Below are 23,915 nucleotides of genomic sequence, written 5' to 3' on the forward strand. Positions count from 1 at the left end.
AAATCCTCAGCCTCCTCCCACACCCAGAGAGGCACATGGCCACCACCAGAACCCACATGATAACAGGTACCTCATCCAATCCCGGACCCTCATCCCATCTCTTGGGCCCTCAGCACCAGAAGTTGGATCATCCCAGGGGCAGTTTCCCACAGTGCCAGGGGAAGTGGGAATTGCTCCCAGCAGGAACAAAAAAGAACTTTATGAGGACAACCTTGAAGAGCAGAGTGAATTTATTCCAAGAAGATTGCAGTCCTGAGAACTCACGGCCCACAGGCACATGGCAGAGTTGCTGGTTAAGGCCACGATTAGCAGTGACTTGCTGCAGGACTGCACTGGCTCTCTGCCACAGACACGAGTGTGGACCCTCATCCCTGTTCCCACTCCCCCATTAAGTCAGCTTGGGAGTGAGTGTGGAACAGGAAGTCTCTACTCAGGCAAAAGCCTGACCTCTAAGGAAGGCCACAGGAAATGCCTCAAAGGGCCTCTTCAGGGTCGGCCTTACCAAGGGAACCCAGCCATCTGCCAAGGCTGGTTGTCATCCCCTTCTTCCAGGCCCTCATGGAGAGAGAGAAGGCCAAGGCCCAAGCTGGGCCATCAGATTTGTAAAGGTCACAGTGGACGCTGAACTTAGGACCTTCCTGTGTCCAGATGGAGCAGACACCAAGCCTAGGCCCCTGTCAACCAGGAGGTCACAGTTCTGTTTCCAAGCACCGTCTGTGCCTCACCAACTTTTAGAAAGGGCTGGGCCTGAGCTCAGGTTGGCTTCCTTTGGAAGCAGATTCACAAAGAAGTGGGTGAAGAGTAGAAGACTGAGCGCTCCCATGGGGGAAGGAAGGGAGGGCCTGCTATAGCTCCAGGCTTTCTCCTCTTGCAGAGGGACAAGCCTCATGAGAAGGGGCATTAGGCTGAGGTCTCAGTCCCCCAGCAGCTGCAGGTTCAGGCCCTGAGTGTCCACTTCTACCAGGTGGATGCTGTAGTTTCCGAGGCCCTAGGAGCAAAGGACAGGAGGTGCTAAGAGGGTCTGGGTGGGTTTTAGGCTTTCGGGAGGCTGGACTGTGGCTGCAGGGCCAAGGGGACTTACACCTGTAGCCGCTGGTTAGCTGGTGGGCCACAGGGAGGGCTCCTGTCCCGTGCCAGATACCATACCCCGACCACACCATACCTCAGTCTTGGCCAGCACAGCCTCCAGAGCCTCCTTTTGCCGCGGCTCCTTGGTCAATAGGTAGAGAAAGCCCCCGCCACCTGCCCCTGCCAGGCTCTGGCCATGCACGTGGGGGGCCAGGACATCCATCATATGCCGCACAGCCAAGGGCTCACAGCCTGGAGCCATGAGCTTCTTCTGCTCCCAGTATGATGTCAGGCACTGGCCCAGCAGAGGCAGGCTCCCTGGGGTGGGGGCAGAGAGGGGACTTGTGTGCCTGGGCCAGGATATTCACTCAGTGCCCCTCTGTAGACTGGATGGGGTGCCAAGAGGCACTTCTTAACCAGTGTCATAGCTAAGAACCTGGGTTCAGTACTCACTGGAAACAGGAGTGATAAAGCCCACCTCACGGGGTTGTTTGAGGACTAACGAGCACAGAGCAGTTGGCGTGGTACCCGGCACAGTGTTCACTGAACTGTGTAACCCGAATCAGCTCTGACTCCCTGGAACTCGGCTATGGAGCCAAGCCTCTTCCCCCATCTGCTTCCTGGTAGGTGGGGCTGGAGGCTTTCCCCAGGATGCAAGTATTGACCTGAGATGTGACTCCCACCTACGTGTGGGACCCTGCAGAGGACAGAGGCTTCACACCTAGGGCTGGTGCCAAGTCTGCAAAGGCCCCGGGCCTCAGACCCACAGGCAACAGGCACTCACTCCTGGTGCCTGAGCTCCGGGGAAGAAGCGCCTTACCTTGGCGGAAGGCTTCAGCACACTCCTCGGTGTGCCGCACCAGGTTGTGGGCATTCTGCACAACGGCAGGCAGCCGGGCATACCAGCTCCTCAGCACGTCCTACAGGTGGGGCAGGAGGGGTGCAGTGAGGCTCAGCTTAGCTGAGCCATCTCGCGTCCCTCCCTTCTGGGGCCAGGGCTCACCTGCAGCAGATTCCGGGCCAGACGGGTCTTGCCAGTGTACACCAGGAGCAGGTGGTCATTGAGCTTCTGGACAAAGCCCGCAGGCACAGTGATCTCTTCCACTTCCACCTTCAGCGGCAGCTGAGGCCGGGAGCGCCCCACCTTGATGCCAGGCATTAGGCCACCCACTTGGTCCTGCCAGCCACCTCCTGCGAGAGCCCGGGCCCCGTCACTGTTGGAGCCTATCTGGCCCAGCTTCCCTCTCCCAGTACAGGCTCCTGGCCTTGCATCCCTGGCAGGGACCAGTGTGGGAAGACAGCTTCCCCCCACAACTTCAGCTGGGCCAGGTGAGCTGTGCAGCTTCTGCCCCCGCCCTGGGAGCAAGTTGAACCCAGCAATGGAAGGGGCTTCATTCTGGAGCCAAGCTTAGAATGCACAAGGCCTGAGTTTTGTTGCAGACCTAATGTGTACTTGGAATTGGGGTAAACCACATCAAAGGATTAAGACCTTACACTAACCTTTCCCCCTGAGGAGGGATGACATAGGACTTTCCCTACACCTAACAGTCCCTGCACCCTGGCTTGCCTGATAAAGGGTGTTGATGGTGGAAATAAGCTTCTCAGCATTTCTTATCAAACTTAAAATAGCTTGTTCACATTTTGCTTTACTAATGAAAGGTACGGATCTCTTTTCTTCTTGCAGCTATATAAAAATGTCAAAACTTGAGATGATTCTGGGATAGGCCTTTGATATTTGGAGAAGGGTCTGCAAGGATTTCGAGTATAAAATGCAAATGGCAGGAGGCATCTGGAACTTTACAGCCAAAATGTGGTTAGCGTCAGGCCTGGAATGTCAAAAACTCCTTAATTGCACCCCTCTCCTTCGGAGCACGTAGCGTAGCTTGTAATTATACATTTATTGGAGTGGTTATTGATCAGTGTTTGTCTCCAATAGACTGTATAAGACTTTTGATGGCAGGGATGCTGTTTTTGCTCGTTTTATCCCCAGGGCCCAATACACAGAGGGTATTCGATAAATAGTTGTCATTTGACCAAATGAGAGATATGAACAGTGTACCTCAAAAGAAAACTAAAAAAGCTTCCCCATCTGCCCCTTTTGCTAATGACTACCTATTATGGGATGTGAGTCATTACAATGAAAGGAGGGAGCTAGGCTACAAAGTGGCCAGAGAAGATACCATAATCAGGCATCTATACATCTTTGTGGCATTTTCCCTCCCAGAGTCATGCTGAAGATGAGGCCTGGCATCCTGAGGTGACCAGAGCACCCTAGAGCCAGACAAACCTCTGGCTGCTCTCCATTGTGCATGGATGCTAAGGGGCCACAGTGATGAGTAGGAGAAGCTAGTGACATTCTGTATGATCACAGCCATGGTGCTAGTGGTGACATTCTGTATGATCACAGCCATGCACTTGGTACCCCATCAAGTGGTGGGGGAAGCGAGGGACAAGTGGCCCTAGCCCAAGAGAGAGGCACGGTGCTGAAGAACAGACTGAAGGTCCTGTCCCCTAATCCAAACCCAGCCCTGCCCTGAGGGACAGCCCTGGGTAGGAACAGAGACATGAGGAATACCTAACACACATGAAAGGTGCAGCACAGACTCTTAACACTTAGTAGGTGCTCCTACATCAAGTCCTTTGAGGTAGAAATATTTCATTTTGAAAACCACCAAAGGGAGAGTGTCAGAGTGATAAGAGGGAAGTTCTAACCATTGTAAGGAGCAGCACAGCTCTGTCTGCAGGTCCAGGGAAGCCCCTGGAGGCCCCTGAAAAAGTTCCAGTGACCTCCCTCTGCCCTGGGGCAGGCCATACCTGTGGTAAGCACCTGCTCCAGATGCAGCACTGCGTGGATCAGGGCCTCCGTGCCCACCGCCCGGCCTGCGGCCCGCTGCAAGGCGGCCAGGGCAGCCCCCGCCAGGATGCTGCTGGTGCCTGCAGGGCACAGAGGAGAGTACCAGCCATGAAACAGCTCTGCCCAGCCCAATCCTGCCCCACCCCCTCCCTCTCCACTGGGCAGAGGCTGGGGAGAGGATTGGAGGCAAAGCTGAAAGGGGGAACGGAGTCAGTGAGCAGCAGGGAGACAGGGCCTGCTCACCAAGGCCAGAGCCATGGGGCAGCTCGGACCAGGTATGCAGCTCAAAGCCGCCCCCAAAGGTACACAGCAGCTGCTCACTCAGCGAGAGCTTGGAGTGGACACTCACGATCCCCGCACAGATGAAGGCCGCCTTCAACAGCGCCCCTGTGGAGTGAGCAGCATCCGGCAAGGAATTTGGTCTCCAGGGGTGGAAACAGACACCCCACCCATCTCAGCCTGGCCTGGGGCTCATCTAGGGGATAAAAGCCCAGCAGCGGTGCAGACCCCATCCCCAAGCCACAAAAGGTCCTCTGGGCTCCATAACACCAGCAAATGTGCCAGCTCTACCTCCTGTGCCTGGGCAGCGTAACGTCAGGGCTCCTCCACCAGACTGGCTCGCCCTCAGGCCAGGCACCCATGGCCTGCAGGGTCTCTCGGGTTCTGCCCCCGTCCCCCAGCTGGCTAGGTGTGCCATCCCCACCTGCGCAATTCACAGGTGCCCTGACCTGGGGCATGGGGCTGGCAGTAATCCTGCAGGTCATCCAGGCTCCTGCATACTATCTTCGTGGCCATCTCGTCCTGCCGAGGTCCCAATGCCAGCCACAGCTCGGGCTCTGGGATGCAGCGAGCCCTGGCCCCAATGGGCCGGCGGCCATTCACTCGCACAGCCAGGCCCAGCACTGCCCCACCAAGCTCATAGGCAAGGGGTGGCGTGTCACTCCAGCCCCCTGTGGCAATTGAACAAGACCAAGCTGGTCACAGGGGCTGCCAGCTCAGTTCTGGGGTGGCTACCCTCACCCCTACCGCCCCCCCAAGGGGCTCACCAGAGAAGTCCACTCGAGCCGGGCACTCAGCCACCACCCACTGCCCAGGTGCTGGCAGCTCTACCGGCACCGAGGAGACAAAGTGCTGGGCTGACATCACAGCCTGGCGGATCAGGATCTGCCCAGCCCCCTCGTAGTGGCGGGCAGCTCGTACTAGTAAGGCTGGTCTGCCAGGAGGGAACAGAGAGATGGTGGCATGGAGCCCCAAGCTGGGGGCGGGCCGCTTGGGTTTGGGGACTGACTGCCCTAGGTGACCTGAGGACACTCCACCTCTCTCTGGGTTTCCACCTCCAAGGACGGCAGGGGGCTACTCCAAGGGTTTTGACATCATTAGCACCCACCTGCTCAGCCACTTGTCCCGCTCCTCGGCAAGCGCCGCCACGCCCCGCGCCAGGTCTCCACACTCCAGGTACGAGAAGGGCCGCACCCACTCAGGGTTGGCAGCTGGCCCACTCCGTAAGCCTCCTTGGCCCTCTGCCATGCAGCCCAGGACATCCGCCACACAGGCCAGTGCCCGGGCTGCCACGCCAGGATCTCCCACACCAGCTGCCACTGAGGGACCAGGAGTCAGTAGTAGCTGGGGAGGAGGCCCGCCCTCAATGCCCCCTGCCCTCAAGCACCCCAGACCTCTTCACTTTTGCCCAAGATGTATCCTTGCCTGGGAATGCTCCCCACTCTTCTGCCTGGCAAAGTTCTCATCCCACCAGCCCCAGCCCAGACATGCCTCTGTACCCCCCACCCAGTATGCCCTTAATGAGTAAGAGCTCAGGCTTGGGGGGCAAACCACCTGGGTTCAGTCTCAGCCCCCCACCAACCAGCTGTGTGGCCATGAGTGAATAACTGAAATGGGGAATGAGGCAGTCCCTGTGAGGCTAAGGCTGAGTCCCCACAGAATGCCTGGGTCCCATGCAGGGCGGGCCACATCCCCCGGGCTGTGCTGGAGCTCTTCACCCACATCCAGCCCCCACCCCCACCCCCGCACAGAACGTGCAGCCTTTGCCGATGCTCACAGGACCCAGAGGCTCAGCCCCAGGCCTCCGCCTCTCACCAAACTCCCCACTAACAGGGATGGAGCTTCCCAGAAACCTAAAAGTTAAGTCCATTTGTGTCTTTCCCCTGCTTTAAAGTCTCATGACTCCCTAGTACCCTCAGGTCGATGACCTAGAGGGCAGACAGGGCAGGTGATGCTGGGTCTGGCTTCCCAGCATGGGTGCCCAGCACACTCACCCTGGTCCAGGGTGGCCATCAGGGGCCCAGGACAGCCCTCGCGCACAGCAGCCTGGATCAGCGGGCGCAGGCTGAGGTCCTGTCGGGCCTCCAGCACGTGCCGCGCCTTATGCAGGGCCTGGCGGAAGAACAGGTGCCGGCGGGAGGCCAGTGTGGCAGCCCGATCCAGGCACGGCTGCAGCTGCTCCCATGACAGACGCCAGGAGGCTCGCCAAGCCCGCAGGGCCTTGCTCCCAGCCTCCTGGGGGTCCAGCATCCACAGCATGTCCTGGGGCCCCAGGGCCCTCGAGGGGTGGAGCACGGGAAAGAGACGGGCATTGAGAAGGCAGCACTCAATGGGGGGCATGTCTGGGTCCCACAGGTCCCAGTCCCTGATGTGGGGAGAAAGAAGACACATGAGCAGGAGGGAAGCAAGTGCTCCTGCCTGGTCACCAAGACCTGACCACCTGTCAGCTGGGGGTTGGCTCGTTCATGGGGACAGGACGAACTCCAGAGGCCGCACAAGCAGGCAATTCAGGGAGGGAGGCCCAGCTGCCCTGCCTCCTTCCCCAGGCCATTGAACAAAATCCCAAAGCCTGAGCACGGCCAGGAATTTGGAGTTGCCCAGGGAGAAGATGCTAGGGAAAATCAGGCTGCTCGAAACTACCCCAGGGGACTTCCCTGGTGGCACAGTGGTTAGGAATCCGCCTGCCAGCACAGGGGACACTGGTTCGAGCCCTGGTCCAGGAAGATCCCACATGCCGTGGAGCAACTAAGCCCACGAGCCACAACTACTGAGCCTGCGTGCCACAACTACTGAAGCCCGTGTGCCTGTAGCCCATGCTCCGCAACAAGAGAAGCCACTGCAGTGAGAAGCCCGCGCACCGCAACAAAGAGTAGCCCCTGCTCACCGCAACTAGAGAAAGCCCGCCCGCAGCAATGAAGACCCAACGCAGCCAAAAATAAATGAAATAAATTTAAAAAAAAAAAATGACCCCAGACTGCAGGGATGGTGGGAAGTGGGGCAGGATGAGCAGAATGAGCCTCCAAGCAGCTACCACCCTGGCTGCCGAGGCCCACAGAGGCCCGTGGGGCCACCAACCCTACCGAATGCCTGTCTTCTGGAAGAACTGACTCCAAGACATGTTGAGATACGTTCCTGTCCCCTGTCTCTGGGGAAAGAGAAGGAAGCAGTCAGGGCTGCAGGGGCCACAGGAAGGGGTTAAGGGCAATAAGGCCAGAGGACCAGAATCTGCTCAAGAGGGGACAGGAAAAGAGACAGGGGCACTTAGGCAAGCAAGTTCTGAAACAGCATCAAGTCCTGGAGCTTCCACATTCCAGCCCAGGTGCCTGGAACCTGGAGCAGAATCCTGGCGCCTGACCCTCCATAACTGGCTCTGCAGCCCAAGGCGGGTCACCTCCCTCTCTGAACCTCAGTCTCCGGCCTGAAAAATGGGGATAAGAATCCCCACCCAGCCTGCGTCAGAGCAGCTGAGGAGGGAGGTAAAGGCCTGTTGAGACTCTACTGGCTACACTCTCCTCACTGCCTATCCCTCAGGTGAGCGCTCAGCGAGCCCTGCAATGAAGCCGCGCTAGGACCCCCGGTGCTCCCCAAAGCCTAAAGAATGGGGGCGAGGGGAGGCAGGTGAGCACCTACTTCCCAGCTGTCGAGACGGCCAACGAGGGTGAAGGCCCGGCTGCAGGCGCCGTGCAGCTGCACATGGTGTCCCTGCAGGACGAGGTCGTGCAGCTCCAAGCCGTGCAGTGCCTCGGACTGGGCCACGTCCAGGCCACTCACGAAGCAGCCAGTGCCGATGTGAATGGGGCCCTGGCAGGAAAGCAGGCAGGCGTCCTGCGTGGGCAGGGGAACCCCAAGCACGCCCACAAAACACACAGGACCCTGGCTCCCATACCCTTGCCCTCCCTCTGCCTGCCCTCTCAGGCCTCACCCGCAGGTGGCAGTGCTGCAGGACACTCCCAGGACCCAGCTGGACGGGGCCCTCCAGCAGGCAGCTGACCACAGAGCTCCCGGCCCCCAGTAGCTGCCGCTCCTGTGAAGCCAGGGAGAAAGCTGTGAGGGCCCGGGGCGGGGGCTGCCCCAATTCTCCTCCACAGCCAGGGCCAGAATTCCTGCTGCTCCCTGCGCCTGTCGGCCAGCCAGATCCCTCTCGATATCTCCCTGGCCACAGCCTCAGGCTGACTCCCATCCCATCTTTATTTCTGCTGCTCCCCCAGGAGCACACTCTCCCTGCCTTCTCCTCCAAAGCAAATCTGCACCCAGTAGCGGAGGTCCCACCAGATGACAGCTCCCCCAGAAAACCTCTCCCACCTGTCCAGCTACCCCTACCCCTGCCACCCTGAGGGCCACCTCTGAACTCTACCTGCCCCATCACCATGAATTTGCCTGAATCCCCAAGCAGACCCTTCAGAAAGGGTGTGTGGGGGGGAATCTTCTCTAGCTGCTCACTCAGACTTGGATGTAGAATCCTGACTTGGCCACTTACTGGCTCTGTGGTCTTAGGCAAGTAACTTAACCTCTCTGAGCCTCCAGTGACTCACGTGCAAAATGGGGATAATAACACCTACACGCATAGATAATCTGTCCCAAGAGTGAGCTATTCCCTCCCCTCCCTGCATCCCCCCCATTCCTATCTGTCTTCAGGTACCCCGTAGGCCCCTCTGCTGGCCTTACCTCCAGGCAGGTCTTACCTCCACCTGGGAGTGCACGACCTGGGCCCCAGGAGCCCCCGGGAATGTGAGACTGTGCAGGAACTCACTGGCTGAGTTGGTCATGTAGTTGTAGCTGCCGTCAGGGACATATGCTGTAAAGATACAAGTAGTGACCCCAACACCCTGCATGTTGCAGCTCTGACACCAGGCTGGGCCTCCCACCAGAAGACACATCTTCATCAGGGCCTGGGAGGGCAAGCATGGAAATGAGCCCGCTGTGCCAGTGGGGAAGCTGAGATCCAGAGAGGCTCAGCAACCTGCCCAAAGTCACACAGCTAGAAAGTAGAAAGACCAGGACTGGAGCCCAAGAATGAGACAAAGGAAGAAGAGGAGAGTTACCTCAGCAGGGGACTCGGAACTGGGAGAGGGTAATTGTCCAGTCCATGCACTCACTAGGCCTGCCTGGTCCAGGAGCCTGGGGCCAGGCAGGTGGGGTGGGAGCCTCATTCTGGGGGCCTTCACTCCCATGGCCTCCCCACCCCGGAGAGCAAGAGGCAGTACCCACCCACTGTGAGGGGCTGGTCGCGAAGCTCCCTCCACAGCTCAGCCCGGGCTCCATGCCGATAACCTGCGATGTCCGCGTCACCTTGCCCCATCTCTGGGGGCTGCCCCACCAGGAAGTCCTCCCTTCTCACGTTCCGGGCCATGCAGAGCAGGATGTCAAAAAATAGAGACAGCTGGGACAAGGGTGGGAAGCACTGCTATTAGTGGGTTCCTAGGCTGAGCTGGGGCGGTTCCGTCTCTAGAGACGCTGACATAGAGAGGGGAAAGGACTGGCCTGAGGTCACACAGCCAGGCTGCCAGTGTCAGTGCCTCGTGCCCAGGCCAGGACCTGCCAGTCCCCAATCCCAGTCACCTGGACAGGCCGGGCTCCAGAGTCCAAGCCCATGTAGGTGCAGGCGTCCAGAGGCGGGCTCACATGGGTGGCCAGGAGGTGCTCAGCAGTTTCCACAGAGAAGAAGACAAGCCCAGAAACCTGGAGGGGCCCCCACAAGGGTCAGGTGGGAGACCCTGGGGCCAGCCTTGTGCCTGGGTTGGGGAGGGCCATGTGCAGATGGGCCAAGCAAGGCTGACTGCCACACTGGAAAGGATCATTCATCTTCTGGGCCACTCCAGCACCCAGACTCCAGGCTTACTGGAGGCAGCTCCACCAAGGGCCCCTCAGCAGGCAACTTCTAGGACCCCCCTCAATTTTCAGGTCTCCTCCCAAACCCAGTTCTCCATCTTCCCTATAGTCTAGTCCCAGGCTCTTATCCACCACTCGTACCTTTGTCCTTCATTTTAGAAGGATCCCCTGAGTCTGGTTCCAGCCTTTCTCATTTGGGACAAGACCCTGAATTCCAAGGCTACCCCCTCCTCAGATTTTGGCTTCACCTGCTCCCCTGAATACCAGTTCCAGATCTTCCTCAGATTCTGGTTCTAGCCTTCCCCAGAAGGAGTGGGGCTCTGCCCTGGCAGCCATACCAGTGGCACCCGCCCATCAGGCCTGACGCATCGTTGTATCTCTGCCTCGGTGCCTTGGTAATAAATGTCCAAAACAAAGCCCTACGTGGGAGCAGAAAACAGAGTTAGGGAAGGGAGCAACAGAGGATTAAGAAAGAGGGCATGCAAGGGTGTTCTCCAGATGTAAACCCAGGATGCAAGTCTGACAGGCCCCAGCATACTCCTGGGGATACAAGTGCCTGAGACCTCCCCCACCCTCACAGCAGAGGGCAGGCTTCAAATGTCTCCACAGCCCCAAGCCTGGGCACAGAGCCTGGCACGGGATCAGGGGCAATTCATGTTTGGTAAAAGACTAAGTGAGCACAAGAGCTACTGCCATGGGGCGAAACTCCTCCAGATCCAGACCATGCCAGAAAGTCCAGGACGAGGCTGCCCAGAGCACAGGACCAGGAGGCCATCCCAGGATGACTCAGCTGCCCACGCTGCTGCCCCAGGGGCACTACCTGGGAGTCCGTGAGGTAAACACCATGGTTCCGGGCATAGGCCGTGCTCCCCGGAAGGGCGATCACTCTGGCTCCCCGGAAGCCGTCCCAGCTGATCCCTGTAGGTGGGGGAGTCAGGAGGCTCTCCAGGGACCCCAACCCAAGGAATGGGGGAATCCCTTCCAGGAGGAGGGCAGGGGCATCCAGGCACCTCTAAAGAAAATATGGTTTCCAAAGCCAAATGGACATTCCTCTGGGAGAATGACAACACCTCACCCCCAAAGTTTGTCCACAGAGCCCTTTGGGGCAAAGGGGGCAGGGCTGGGTATCTCCACTCTACGGACAGGCAGACTGGCCCAGCAGGGGAAGCCCTGCCTCCTGGTCTAAGCTCCATCCTTCAAACCTTAGAGCTGCCCTTGTGAACAGGGCAGCAGGCCAGGCCCAGAGACGGGGTGGGTGAGGAGAGGCAGAGCCACGTTGGCTGTGGCTAGGGAAGGCAGTCCCAAGCCTTCTCAGGCTCACCTGGGTTTGGAGGAACAGACAGCAGCATGTCAGTGCTGCAAACCCACACGCCTGGCGGGGAGCCTGGGCCCAGCTGTGGGGAGAGAGAATGAAGCTGGTGGCCGGGCCCAGCCCTTCCTCTGCTCCCACACAGCACAGCCTCGGCCTGTTCCAGGGAGACTCGGGCTGCTGAGGTAACAGGGGCCTCCCTATATCCATGGCGCCGATGCCAGCCCTCCCGCCTACTTCCTGAGGCCGTACCTCCCCGCAGTGTGGCCAACGCTAACATCCTGAAGCTCTAACTAACTCCAGGCACCCGAAGCCATTGTTCCTGGCATCCCCTGTCTGAGTCAGCACAGACTATGGCTGGTGGCTCAGCAGGACAAGGCCCCATGGCAGCTGCCTGTCTCACCCGATGGCTCATGATGTCCAGCAAGCAGTCCAAGTTGCAGACCACGGCCTCCACAGGGGCCTGGGGGTTCTCCACAGGGAGGCAGGTGAAGGCCCGGCCACAGTCATCGAAGGGGAAGTCTCGGCCCTGGGGCGGGAGCAGGCACAGGCAGAAGAGCTTGAGGCAGAGAGCCTGGACAGAAAGCCATCAAGCTAGAGGACTTTTACAGAGTGTGTTCTCATGTGATTTTTTAAATTACATGATTATGGTAAAAAATTAGCAAATGCAGATACACAGAAAGAAAAACAATCCCTCAGGGATAATAACCGTTGCCCTCATTTTGAGGTTATGCCCTTTCATATACCTCATATGCATACTTTTTTTTTTTTACAAAAATGAAAAAGACGGAGACAACAGAACTTCACACACACACACACACACACGAGTACAAGTCAAACTGGAGAAAGATTGGGAACCATATCAATGTCAATATCCTGGCTGTAATTATACTATAGTTTTGGAAAATATGACCATTGGCGAGATCTGGGCAAAGTTTACAGAGGCTTCCCTCTGGATTATTTCTTAAATGTGGATCTACAATGATCTCAATCAAACTTTCAATTAAAAAGGCTGAGATCATTCTAAACAAACTTGTGCGGCTGGCCTTTTTCACTGAACAATGAAAATATATTCACCGATGCTCACAGGGAGCCAGGCCAGGCCCCAATTTAAGCATTTGATGGGTCATCTCAGCACATCCACATGAAGTAGGAACTGCTGCCATCCTCATTTTACTGATGAGGAAACTGAGGCCTAGAAACAGTCAAGTGACTTGCCCCAGGTCACAGAGCTGGTCAATGCACAGGTCGGTGCAGAGAGTTAAATGGACCTTTCTATCATTGTCTAATATTCCACCAGGAGGATATGCTGTTTATATTTAACCGGTTCCCTATTTTGGACACCTGGATTAATTGTATTTCTGATTCTTCAGGATTTGCACAATGCACACTGGCACACAAAGGCAGAAGACCCCTAAAGTCCCATGCAACCCCGAGGACTGACCATCCTTCTGCATGGCCCCTGCCCAGCATTCTACTGACCATGTGCAGGATGAGGATCCAGGCCGAGTGCAGAACATCTGATGTGACCACCTATCAAAAGTGGAAGAGCACTGTTCACAGAGGTCTGGGCGGATGTCACCCTCTTGTGCAGGGAGAGACCCCAGCACAAGTCCACACAAGAACCAAAGGGGGGACTTCCCTGGTGGCGCAGTGGTTAAGAATCTGCCTGCCAATGAAGGGGGACACGGGTTCAATCCCTGGTCTGGGAAGATCCCACATGCCACGGAGCAACTAAGCCCGTGCACCACAACTACTGAGCCCGTGCGTCACAACTATTGAAGCCCACGCGCCTAGAGCCCGTGCTCTGCAACAAGAGAAGCCACTGCAATGAGAAGCACGCACACTGCAACAAAGAGTAGCCCCCGCTTGTTGCAACTAGAGAAAGCCCGTGCGCAGCAACGAAGACCCAACGCAGCCAAAAATAAATAAATAAAATTAATTAATTTTTTAAAAAAAAGAACCAAAGGAACAACCAGTAAGGTCAAGACCAATGGCTACAGGCAGGCACGAGGCAGCCCTGGCCACTCCTGGATAAGGAAGCACAGCAGCTTTCCAGTTGGGCCACTCCCCTGTCCCCTGTTTTTACGGAAGGCTGCAGGCGAGAACGTGGGGCTGGCTGGCGGGTGACTCGCAGTAAGTCAGCTTCATGGCAACCACACAGTGGTCCCCTCCCCTGCGGGTGCCACCCCCACTGCCAGAGCGTGTCCATGCCTGTGACCACCCTCACTGCCTGTGCCAGGGTGCCATGCAGGCAAGGTGACCTCGTGAAGTGGCTGGGTGTGTGTGGGACGTGGGCCCACGCTCTACGCACTGGGGGCCACGGCACCTGAGTTCCAGCAAACCACTGCTATGTGGGAAGGAGCGTCCAGGGTAGCAAGAGGAGATTTCTCAAGGGAAGCCAGAAAGCCTAACTCCTAGATACTGGCTCTGACTTTCTAAAACCACTACAAAGGCCGCCCCTGCCTTCTGCCCTCACCTGGACGAGTCTGCTCAATCTACAGACGCAAAAACTGATGCCAAACCAGAACTGGGCGGGAAAATGGAGCCCGAAGAGCTGGGGACCCCGGAAAGGCTCTGTTTGAAGCCCCCATCCCTGCTGCGCCCAAGGGGGCACTTGAGGAGCACTCACAGTGAAGCCCGCACGGGCACTCAGGTGCTCAGCAACCACCAGCAGGGCGTTGAGGGTGGCTCCTCCACTGCCCACATGAACCTCAGGGTCTTCCACGGCCAACAGCAGCGTCCTGGTGGGGATCTGCTCTCGCTTCTGCCGTATCTCCAGCTCTGCGGTCAGAACATGACTGGGACCTGTCCCCCAGCCTCTTCACCCCGGTCCCAAGCACCTCAAGCAAACCTCCTGACAGCCATTATTTAATCTTCTTTGACTTAGCAGCTTTTCATCTAGTAGCTCATCAGATCTTTGCCCAACTCAGTGAGGTAAGTACAATTACTCCCATTGCACAGATGAGAAAACCGAGTCTCAGTGAAGTGACCTATGTCGGAGGTCACGTGGCTAGGAAGAAGCAGAATCTGGGTTTGAACCCGGGTCTGCCCAGCTCCTGGGGCTGTAGGGGTATGTGACAAGGAAAGGGGAGAGGGTTCCACATTAGGGGCAGAGTGGAGAGGGAGATCAACTACCTCTCTGGAAGACCTCGACGCTGTCCTTGTACTGGCATGTCAGGATGATGACCGTCCAATCAACCCCCTTCGGCTGCTCCATTCTGGCCAAAGTTGAGGGGCTTCCAGGGCAGAGATACGGGTATATGTGAATTTTTTTTAAATTATCATACCCTAAAATTGATTTCTTTGGTTATAAGTAGTTTTATGAATTTTAATACATGTATAGATTCTTGTGGTTACTACCACCATCTGCATCTTAAAAAGCTCCCACATGCTAACCCTTTACAGTCACACCCTCCTCCATCCCTCACCCCTGACAACCAGCCATCTGTTCTCCAAAGCTATAGTTGGAATGTAATCTTTTGAGATTGGCTTCTTTCACTCAACATAATGCCTCTGAGATTCATCCAAGTTGGCTATGCATATCCATAGTTCTTTCTCTTTTTTTGCCAAGCAGTATTCCGTCTTATAGACATCGCACAGTCTGTTTCTCCACCCACCCACTAAAGGACACCTGGGCTGCTTCCAGGTTTTGGTAATCATGAATAGAGCTGCTATAAACATTCATGTGCAGATTTAGCGTGAACATAAGACTTCATCTCTCCAGGCGGACACCTAGGTGTGGGATTGCTGGGTCACGTGATGAGGGTATCTTTGACTTCATCAATCTGGGAGCATGACATTTCCTCAGGAGAGGAAGTAAGGGGAGCGGGGTGGGGTTGACAGGGGGTCCCACCTTAAAACAAGGGGCTGCCCTTTCTGTACCGCAGGCCCCTCATCATCCAATCATTGGCACTGAGCTGCAGGGAGGGAGGCTCTAACTTCTAGGCTCCCGAGGCTGAGGGCAATTCCCCGGAAAAGAGGGAAGCTCTGGGAGAGGTGTACCAGTTTGTTCAAGCGCAGCATGCTAACAGCACCCACTACAGGGACCTCAGAGGGGACCTCCCCTCCCAGAGGCTCCAAGCCAGAAGGGGGCTGCAACCCCACCTGTCAGCCATCTTCCTCCAGGGCACTCTGAGCAAGTGAGGGGAAGGTGAAGCCAAAGCTATGGCTTCACCCACTCCTCTCCCCCAACACTCCTTTCCTACCGGATAAGAAACCAATCTGACTGTAGAGGCCCTGGCCTCCCCAAGACCTCTGTGGACGAGTCCCTAGGAGTGCGCTGGCATCTACCTCTGGCAGGGTCCCAGTTGCTGTCCCATGCAGCAGCCCACCCCCACCTCTTCCCCCCAGCCCCCAAAGCTCAGTGTGGGGAGGGCCGGTGGAGTGAGCTGCATGCCACCCCAGAGGTGCCCTGAGCACACGTCCGTCTGCAGTCAACCCTCACCCCAGCTGGACCCAACAGGAAACCTGAACCTCAGTAACGGTTCCTTCCTATGCCAGACTCTGCTGCCACCAAGCCTATGGTTAAGGCTGACAGACACGGCCACTTAGCAACGCTCATACTCCCACGAGCTTTCAGGGAAAGCTCCACCACTAACAAAAATTGCTCTGTTCCCTGTTCAGCTCAGGAGGGAAATCCAGAGGGGAAACCTGAGCTAGAGATCTTGGCCAGGCATCTGAGGTCAAAGGCATTCCCCAGGTTACCCATCTGGCCTTCTCAGTAAACGGGGTGGCTGGGGATTCCAGACTGGCCACCAACTCCCTGTGTGATCTTCGGCACCCCTAACCCTCTCTGGCCTCCTGTGGTAGGGAGTGTAACGGATAGATGCCCCCATCTTGTTCGCATGGAGGCCATGCTTCCCACCAACCAATGACATGAAAAAGACAGACCCACTGCTACAAGACGGGGATCCTCTGACAGGCACTCTTGGCTCCAGAACTCCCCATCAACCCAACAGAAACTGTCTTACAACCGCACTGCAGTCTGAGAGCTTTCTACCCATACCTCCTTTCTTCCTTCCGGTGCTGTCACAGGAAGCAGAACTGAAAACTGACAGCTCTCCCTGCTTCCTCCAGCTCCCTCCCCTTCTTCCCTCCCCCAATAAATCTCTTGCAAGTCTAATCCCATCTTGTTCTCTGCTTCTCTGAGGAGCTAAACCATCATGGGAGTATATCATCTTCCTCTTGGGACTGCCAAAGGAAAAATTACTGTAAGAACCTCTAAAGTCTGGGAAGTACTTTCTTTATCCTTAAAGATGAAGAAACTGAGGCACAGAGAGATTAAGTGACTTGACCAAGGTCACACAGCTAGCAAGTGGTAGAGCCAAATTTGAACCCAGACACCTTTTTTCCAGAGTCCATTCTCTTAACCCCTACACTGAATCTACTTTGTAGGATGGAAAAAAGAACAGACGTACTAAATATATGTAAAGTGCCCAATGCAATGTGACAATGAAATAGGGATGGCATCAATGATAACAGCCACTAGAAGTGAGCTCATCCACCCATTCTGACCCATAGTTAAGGCACTATGATTTTTCATCTTCACAACACCACTGCCAGGTAAGTATTCTGTCCACTTTACAAATGCTAGTTGATGCTGCATCCATGACTGGGACCTGGGTGTCTCAGATTCTTATTTAGGTGATGGTGATAATGATGTTTGATCCCAAGCAAACGTGCTAAAAGAGAGCAAGGAAGAAATGCCCCAAGGAGAGTCCAAAGGTCTGAGCCCGGTCTTGGCATAGTGACTGAGAGTCACGAGCAGATGACAGGTCACAGGCAGAGGAGGGAGGACGGCATGATCTGGACTGTACTCTACTAGAAACTGGAGCAGAGGAATAGTCCTGGGCTGGGAATCAACCCCCAGAGGCTGCCCCCAACTCTCCCTCTTCCTGTGTGATCTTGAGCAGGTTACTTAACCTCTCTGAGCCTCAGTTCCCTAATTGAAAACTGGGGCCAAGATACCAACCTCCTAGGATGGTTGCATTAAATAAACATAAAAATATGTGGCACACAGCAGGAGCTCAATGAATGGTAGTTCTCTCCAGTGAGGAAAAGCAACAGGAGAGTTCGACTTGACCCTGAAGCAGGTTGGAGCGAAGGCACTGATATATTCTCTGGGTCAAAGATGCCCCTATAGAAGAAAAAAATCAGGGAAGGCCTGGGAAAATCAACCAAGGCTAAGTAGCATGCCTTGCCCGATCAGACTAAAGGGTATTATGAGAACAGAACACAAAAGGTGGAACAGTACTGGTGGCATAGGGAGTGTCTTCTTCAGGCACCACGCCAGAGACACGTTGAAGTATCAGCTCATGTGACCCACTCAACAGCCCTATGAATTGAATTTTACCACACCTACGTTATATTTAAGGAAATTGTAGCATAAAGAGATGAAATAGCCTGCCCAAGGACATAAACAGCTTTTACAGGCAGGTCAGGTGTATCCAACTCCAAGATTCTTGTTCTTACCCACCCTGTAGAAACAAGACATCTCTCCTGGAGTCTTTAACCTCTGTCATACCTGACATTTGTACAGAAACCTTAGATAATACAGGCCTCTATCCAATATTCTGCACACTTCCAACAGAACTTTATCTACTGAGGCCAAGTTGAAATAGTTCTTAATGTCCTCAGCCACACGCTGCCTAAAATTAGGATAGGGAAGGGAAGCCAGGGACAGAATAAAATAGTAAGGCCTCTTCATATTCGCTTTTTGAAGAGAAGTGGGGCAGGGATTGTGCATTTTAAGGGGAAAAAGTAGCCCCACGGAGGAATCTGATTTGTCTTCTGGGAAGCGAAAAAAGGCAGAAGGAAGGTGATTGGGAGTAAAATTACATTGCAAATTACACAAACGTCATATAATTGAGATTTGTGTATAATGACGAGCCCCGATGGGGTAAACGGAGGCAGGAAAAGCGACCTCAAAGGAAAAATCACCAGCGCCAGCATCCAGAGGCCCACCTGCCTATGGTCCCTGTCCCGGGCGTCCCCAAGTCCCGGAGCTCCTGTAGAAAGACCCAGGTCAACGGGTTGAAGGACCCGCAGACGCCCCTTGGAGCAAGTGGGCGCCCGGGGGCTGCTGCAGAGTTCCCCGACGCTCTTCCCTATCAGGAACCAGGCAGCCAGTGGCCCGGCTCAGTCCTGCGGGTCCAAGAGTGTAGGAGGGAGGCGGAGAAACGGCGCAGAACACTGGTGGTACCGTACCGGTATACGAGCGGTCTGATATACGTGCCTCCGCCGGCTCTCGGCACAGCAGGATCTTGAACGCGGGGCTGTGCGTGCCTTCGCGGCGCACCCTGGGAAATGTAGTTTCAGCCCTCCTCTCGCCCTGGCTTGTCCTCCCCAAAAGCCCAGCTCGGAGCTATCGCCTGAGCCAGCGGAGATAGTCAGGGCAGCGCTTTCCTAAAGGGCAGTGCTTTCCTAAAGAGCAGTGATTCTTCCCTTCGAGAAGTGAGGTGAGGGGAGAAGGCGGCTCCGCTGGGCAGCAAAACTACAACTCCCAGAGGGACCAGTGCGTTGTAAAGACAAAACTCGTTTTCTGAGACTCGGGGTTCCAGGTTTGTGTTTTGTTCGTTTGTTTAACCCCCTGGCGGGGGGCGTGGTGCCGCCGCGTTTCCCCGAAGAGGAACAAATCAAACCCGGAGGAAAAACCCCCACAGGTGTTCGAGCGTAAGCGACTACCGTTGGATTGGCAATTGGCCATGCTTTCGCGGGTTCATTATGTGGATCCTTCCGGTAGAAACTTTTCAACTCTGTAGTGGGAAAAAGATCTGTGGCTTTTTTGGAAAAGTTATGAATGGCAGCATTGTTCGTAATAGCGGAAAACTGGAAACTCTCTCTCCGGGGTACTGGGAAAATAAACTAGGCACATCCATGCAATGGAATACTATGCAGCAGTTAGAAATAATGAGCTAGATCTACATGTTCAATAGGGAAAAGTGTTCAAGACACTTTGTTAAAGAACATTATGTATGAGAATCTACTCATGTCAAAAATAATGTATGCGGACATATAGTATGTGTGGATAGGAACCGGACTGGAAGGAGCACCCTCTGAGGTGGAGACTGCCAGGGATGGGGATAGGCAGGGAGAACTTGAGCTTTATTTGTATTGTTTGAATTTTTCTTATGAGAATATACTTGCCAAATCTTGTGTCCTTAATAGGGAGCCTGCGAGGCCCAAGCGGTCAGTCTCAGAGAAGATGAGGGATTCTGCTCTCTGTGTAACCTTGGCCAGTCACTTGGCTATTCTGCCTCCTTGTCTTTATCTGTAAAATGGGGTAATAATAGTGTCAAATGCCTAAGATTCTTATGAGGATAAGATAAATAAATTCTTGACTCCATAGTAAATTCTCCAAAAATATTAACCATTATTATGATGATTGTTGTTATTCCCATTCGGACTCCTTAAAGCTGGATCAATGGTTTGTTCACTATTGTATCCTCAGTCACTAGAACGTGCCGAGGACATTGTAGGTGGTTAAAACAATTTGGATTTGTGTTGTTTGTTTTTTTGTTTTTCTGGGTTTTTTTTGCCACACCACATGGCTTGCGGGATCCTAGTTCCCCAGCTAGGGATCAACCCTGGACCTTGGGTCCTCGGCAGTGAAAGCGTGGAGTCCTAACCACTCTCCCACCAGGGAATTCCGAACAATTTGTTGAATGAAGGAATGAAAAAAGAGCAGTCCCCTACTCAGCTCCTACTACCCCGCCTCCTCCCCCAAATCTCTCTCCTTCTCTCAGTCTTCTCCCACTAGAGTCATCCCCCCTCTTCAGTTGGCCCAGGTCTCATCCTCCTTCCCCCACTTCAGCACCTGCTCTCTTCTACTGTGAACCCAGCAGGCCTCCAGGGAAGAGATGAGCTGCCTCCCACTGCTGCTCTTCTCAGCAACGCAGATCCCCGCTCTGCAGTGGAGTGGAAGGCAGGGATGCCTGCAGCCGCAGCGTGGCGGGGGCTCAAGGAAAACAGCTCCGAGGAGCTCAGAGGCCAAGGGCCTCCTAGGGCGGGCATGCTGGCCACGTAGGGCGCGGCTCCAAGGCCACTAGCAAAGATACTCACAGAAGGCTTTTTTTTTTTTTTTTTTTTTTGCGGTACGCGGGCCTCTCACTGTTGTGGCCTCTCCCGTTGCGGAGCACAGGCTCCGGATGCGCAGGCTCAGCGGCCATGGCTCACGGGCCCAGCCGCTCCGCAGCATGTAGGACCTTACCGGACCAGGGCACGAACCCATGTCCCCTGCATCGGCAGACAGACTCTCAACCACTGCGCCACCAGGGAAGCCCCAGAAGGCTTTTTAATAATAAAGCCCTCAGCAGCAGACACAAAAGCATGTAGCTCTCCACCCCACGGTCTGGGGTAGACAGAGCCATGAAAAAACATTCTGATGCTATAATATAGAGTACATTCTAGTAGTTAAATACAGGGTTTGGAATCAGACAACTCCTCCCCAGTTCTCATCACTTTCTGACAGTGTGAGCAAGCCACTCAAATTCTTTGAGCTCAGCTTTCTTCCTCAGTAAGAACACAACAGTATTTGCCTCACCAGGTTGTTGGGAGGATTCATTGAGCCAATGCATATAAAGGGTCTGGCACGGAGTAGGCATCCAACTTCCTTATTAAACAATCATTCTGCCAAAATGTAAGGGTGCAAGTCTGGAAGGCTTCTTGGAGGAAGTACAATCTGCAGGACCCTGCATGAGATATGAGGCTGCTGGTAGCAGGAAATCCCTCTGGGAGCCAGGACTACCCACAGGGATATCTTAGGTTGAGTTCCCTAGATGCCTTAGGTTGAGTTCTCAGAGCCTGAGAAAGGGATTCTTGTGCAAATGATCTCTTAGGGCAGTGAGGGAGGCAGGATAGGGCAGGGGAAGAAGCCAAGCAAAGATGTCGGTTCAGCTAAGTCTAGCCTCAGTCTGATCCTCTGGGGAGCTCTGGAGCATAAAATACATCACAAGGTTTATCCCTCTTAGAAGCAAGGGAGCTGGACTTTTTACCCCACATCAGTCATTCGTGGGCTGTGGGCAGGCCAAGGGGAGGTAGGGAAAGGAGGGCATCTCCAGGCAAAGCAGCTCACAGGGACTGATACCAGTTCTTCAGAGAAGGGTGCATCTATGAGACATTAGCAGCCAGCACTCACAACAGCAGGGGAATACCGTGCAACCATCCCTGTAAAGGTATATAACCAAGAGTATTTACTGCCAGGGGACTGGCAAAGAGATGGGAACTGGATGAAGAAAATGGGGAGAGGATATTAAATTCTCCTACTGGGTCTTCCAAGGAGAAATTGAAGCAGCTGATATGTTTTTGTTTGTTTGCTTTTTTTTTTTTTTTTTTGCGGTACACGGGCCCCTCCCGCTGCAGAGCACAGGCTCCGGACGCGCAGGTTCAGCGGCCATGGCTCACGGGCCCAGCCGCCCCGCAGCATGCGGGATCTTCCCGGACCGGGACACGAACCCGTGTCCCCTGCATCAGCAGGTGGACTCTCAACCACTGCGCCACCGGGGAAGCCCTGTTTGTTTGCTTTTATTTTTTGCCGTACCACACAGCTTGCAGGATATTAGGGATCCCACAGGGGTCGAACCTGTGCCCCCTGCAGTGGAAGTGCAGAGTCCTAACCACTGGACCGCCAGGGAAGTCCCTGGTACGGTTTTATAAATTTATTAATTTATTTATTTTGGCTGTGTTGGGTCATTGCTGTGCGCGGGCTTTCTCTGGTTGCGCCGAGCGGGGGCTACTCTTCGTCGTGGTGTGCGGGCTTCTCATTGCCGTGGCTTCTCTTGTTGCGGAGCACGGGCTCTAGGCGCACGGGCTTCAGTAGTTGCAGAGCGTGGGCTCACTAGTTGTGGTTTGCAGGCTCTAGAGCGCAGGCTCAGTAGTTGTGGGGCACGGGCTTAGTTGCTCCGCGGCATGTGGGATCTTCCCGGACCAGGGCACGAACCCGTGGCCCCTGCATTGTTAGGCAGATCCTTAACCACTGCACCACCAGGGAAGTCCCCTGGTATGGTTTTAAATAACTAAAACCCAGACCTGATAGGATTACCAAATAGTTAACCCTTTCTGGAGAGCTAATAAGTGTACTTTATAATTAAGTGGCCCATCTTCTCCAATGCCTGATTTGCCTTTGCCAAATATCTTATGCAGTATGTTTCAAAAGGTGCTGCTATAGGATGTTAACAAGTGTTGCTGTAAAGGAGGTACAGATCCATTAAACAAAGGTAGAAAGTTTTATTTTCTTCCCACAACTGTTAAACTAATATACTGGATAAACAAAAACAATGGAATATTATTCAGCCATAAAAAGAATGAAATACTAATACATACTGCAACATGGATGAGTTTTGAAAACATTATGTAAAATGAAAGAACTCAAGCACAAATAACTACATATTGTATGATTCCATTTATATGAAATGTCTGGAATAGTTAAATCCATAGAGACAGAAAACAGATTAATGGTTGCCAGGGACTGGTGGGAAGAATGGGGGGTGATCGCTTAATGGGTACAGAGTTTTCTCTTGGGATGATAAAAATGTTTTGGAACTAGATAGAGGTACTGGTTACAAAACATTGTGAATGTACTAAATACGCTGAATTGTATGCTTTAAAATGGTTAATTTTATGTTATGTGAATTTCACCTCAATTTAAAAAAACAATCAGGACAAGCTCAGTATGCTTGTTGCTAATGGGGTGTCACTGTTCTCAGGCCTTCTCAGTGGACACAGCTAAGGAAAAAAATAACTATATGCATGGGGAACCTCTAGGCTAACCTATAAAGCATTTCACAAACAGGTTAGGGAATCCTTTTTTGCGAGCATCTCACAGGACCTATAATGTAGAAGGCTGACCCAGCGCATGGAATGTTGGTGGAAATGTTTTTGTTTGTTTGGGGTTTTTGTTTGTTTGTTTTGGGGGGATGACTTTTGGTTTTGGTCAAGCCGCTGGGCATGCAGGATCTTAGCTCCCCAACCAGGGAACGAACCCGAGCCCCCTGCAGTGGAAGCATGGAATCTTAACCACTGGACCACCAGGGAAGTCCTATGACTCCTGTTTTAATCAGCACTCTTCTTCTGCCTTTTTGTATAACTTTGGAGAAACTGTTTCTCTGAGCTGGGACTTACTTTATACACCAGACCAATGGTCTCCATTGATATAATTGAAAGGACTGTAAAAAAAGTTTAACACTTTTAAAGTCTGTCAGAGTGCTTTACTAGGTTTCAAGCTCCAAGAAGATAGGGTCTAAGTCTTCTATATCAGTAATTTTCACAGTGCCAGCCAGTGGGCTTTCCACATAGGCACACACATAGGAATAGGTAGTACACACATAGGAATAGGTAGTACACATTCTATGGAAGACCGTGGACCAAGCACTTTACCTCCCTGAGCTATCTGCCAATTTAGTTCTGCCAGAGGCTAAGAAATAATTAATTTAATCAACATTTCTGGAAGGTCTGTTTGGACCTACAAAAGCCGGTCCTCTGCTCTCCAATAGTCTGTTATCTAGTGAAGTAATGATAACAAAAGACACCATCAGTTGAAGCTTCCCCAGTTCCATTCTTTTAATCTTTAATCTGGAT

General features: G+C 53.9%; 1 protein-coding gene across 2 annotated transcripts; it reads right to left on the minus strand.

The window, feature by feature from the left end:
- Positions 1–212: 212 nt before the first annotated feature.
- On the minus strand, positions 213–18,686 carry FCSK (fucose kinase). Of its 2 annotated transcripts, XM_067721014.1 has the most exons (25): positions 18,306–18,683; positions 17,314–17,478; positions 14,478–14,578; positions 13,972–14,123; positions 12,822–12,872; positions 11,743–11,868; positions 11,352–11,424; positions 10,851–10,948; positions 10,369–10,449; positions 9,761–9,880; positions 9,410–9,581; positions 8,884–8,996; positions 8,124–8,225; positions 7,832–8,002; positions 7,282–7,346; positions 6,196–6,566; positions 5,310–5,520; positions 4,969–5,135; positions 4,651–4,872; positions 4,166–4,309; positions 3,883–4,002; positions 2,072–2,259; positions 1,889–1,988; positions 1,163–1,386; positions 213–988 (listed from the first exon to the last, which is right to left on the minus strand). In XM_067721014.1, the coding sequence occupies exons 3-25, from the start codon at positions 14,557–14,559 to the stop codon at positions 914–916; spliced, it is 3,228 nt and encodes a 1,075-aa protein (XP_067577115.1). In that variant the 5' UTR covers positions 14,560–14,578; positions 17,314–17,478; positions 18,306–18,683; the 3' UTR covers positions 213–913. The 2 variants fall into 2 exon arrangements, with proteins under 2 accessions (XP_067577115.1, XP_067577116.1); XM_067721015.1 differs by lacking the exon at positions 1,163–1,386 and having other exon boundaries at positions 18,306–18,686.
- Between the last annotated feature and the right edge of the window lie 5,229 nt (positions 18,687–23,915).

This window comes from Pseudorca crassidens, chromosome 20 (assembly GCF_039906515.1).
Source record: "Pseudorca crassidens isolate mPseCra1 chromosome 20, mPseCra1.hap1, whole genome shotgun sequence".
In the NCBI taxonomy this organism is placed as follows: Eukaryota; Metazoa; Chordata; class Mammalia; order Artiodactyla; family Delphinidae; genus Pseudorca; species Pseudorca crassidens.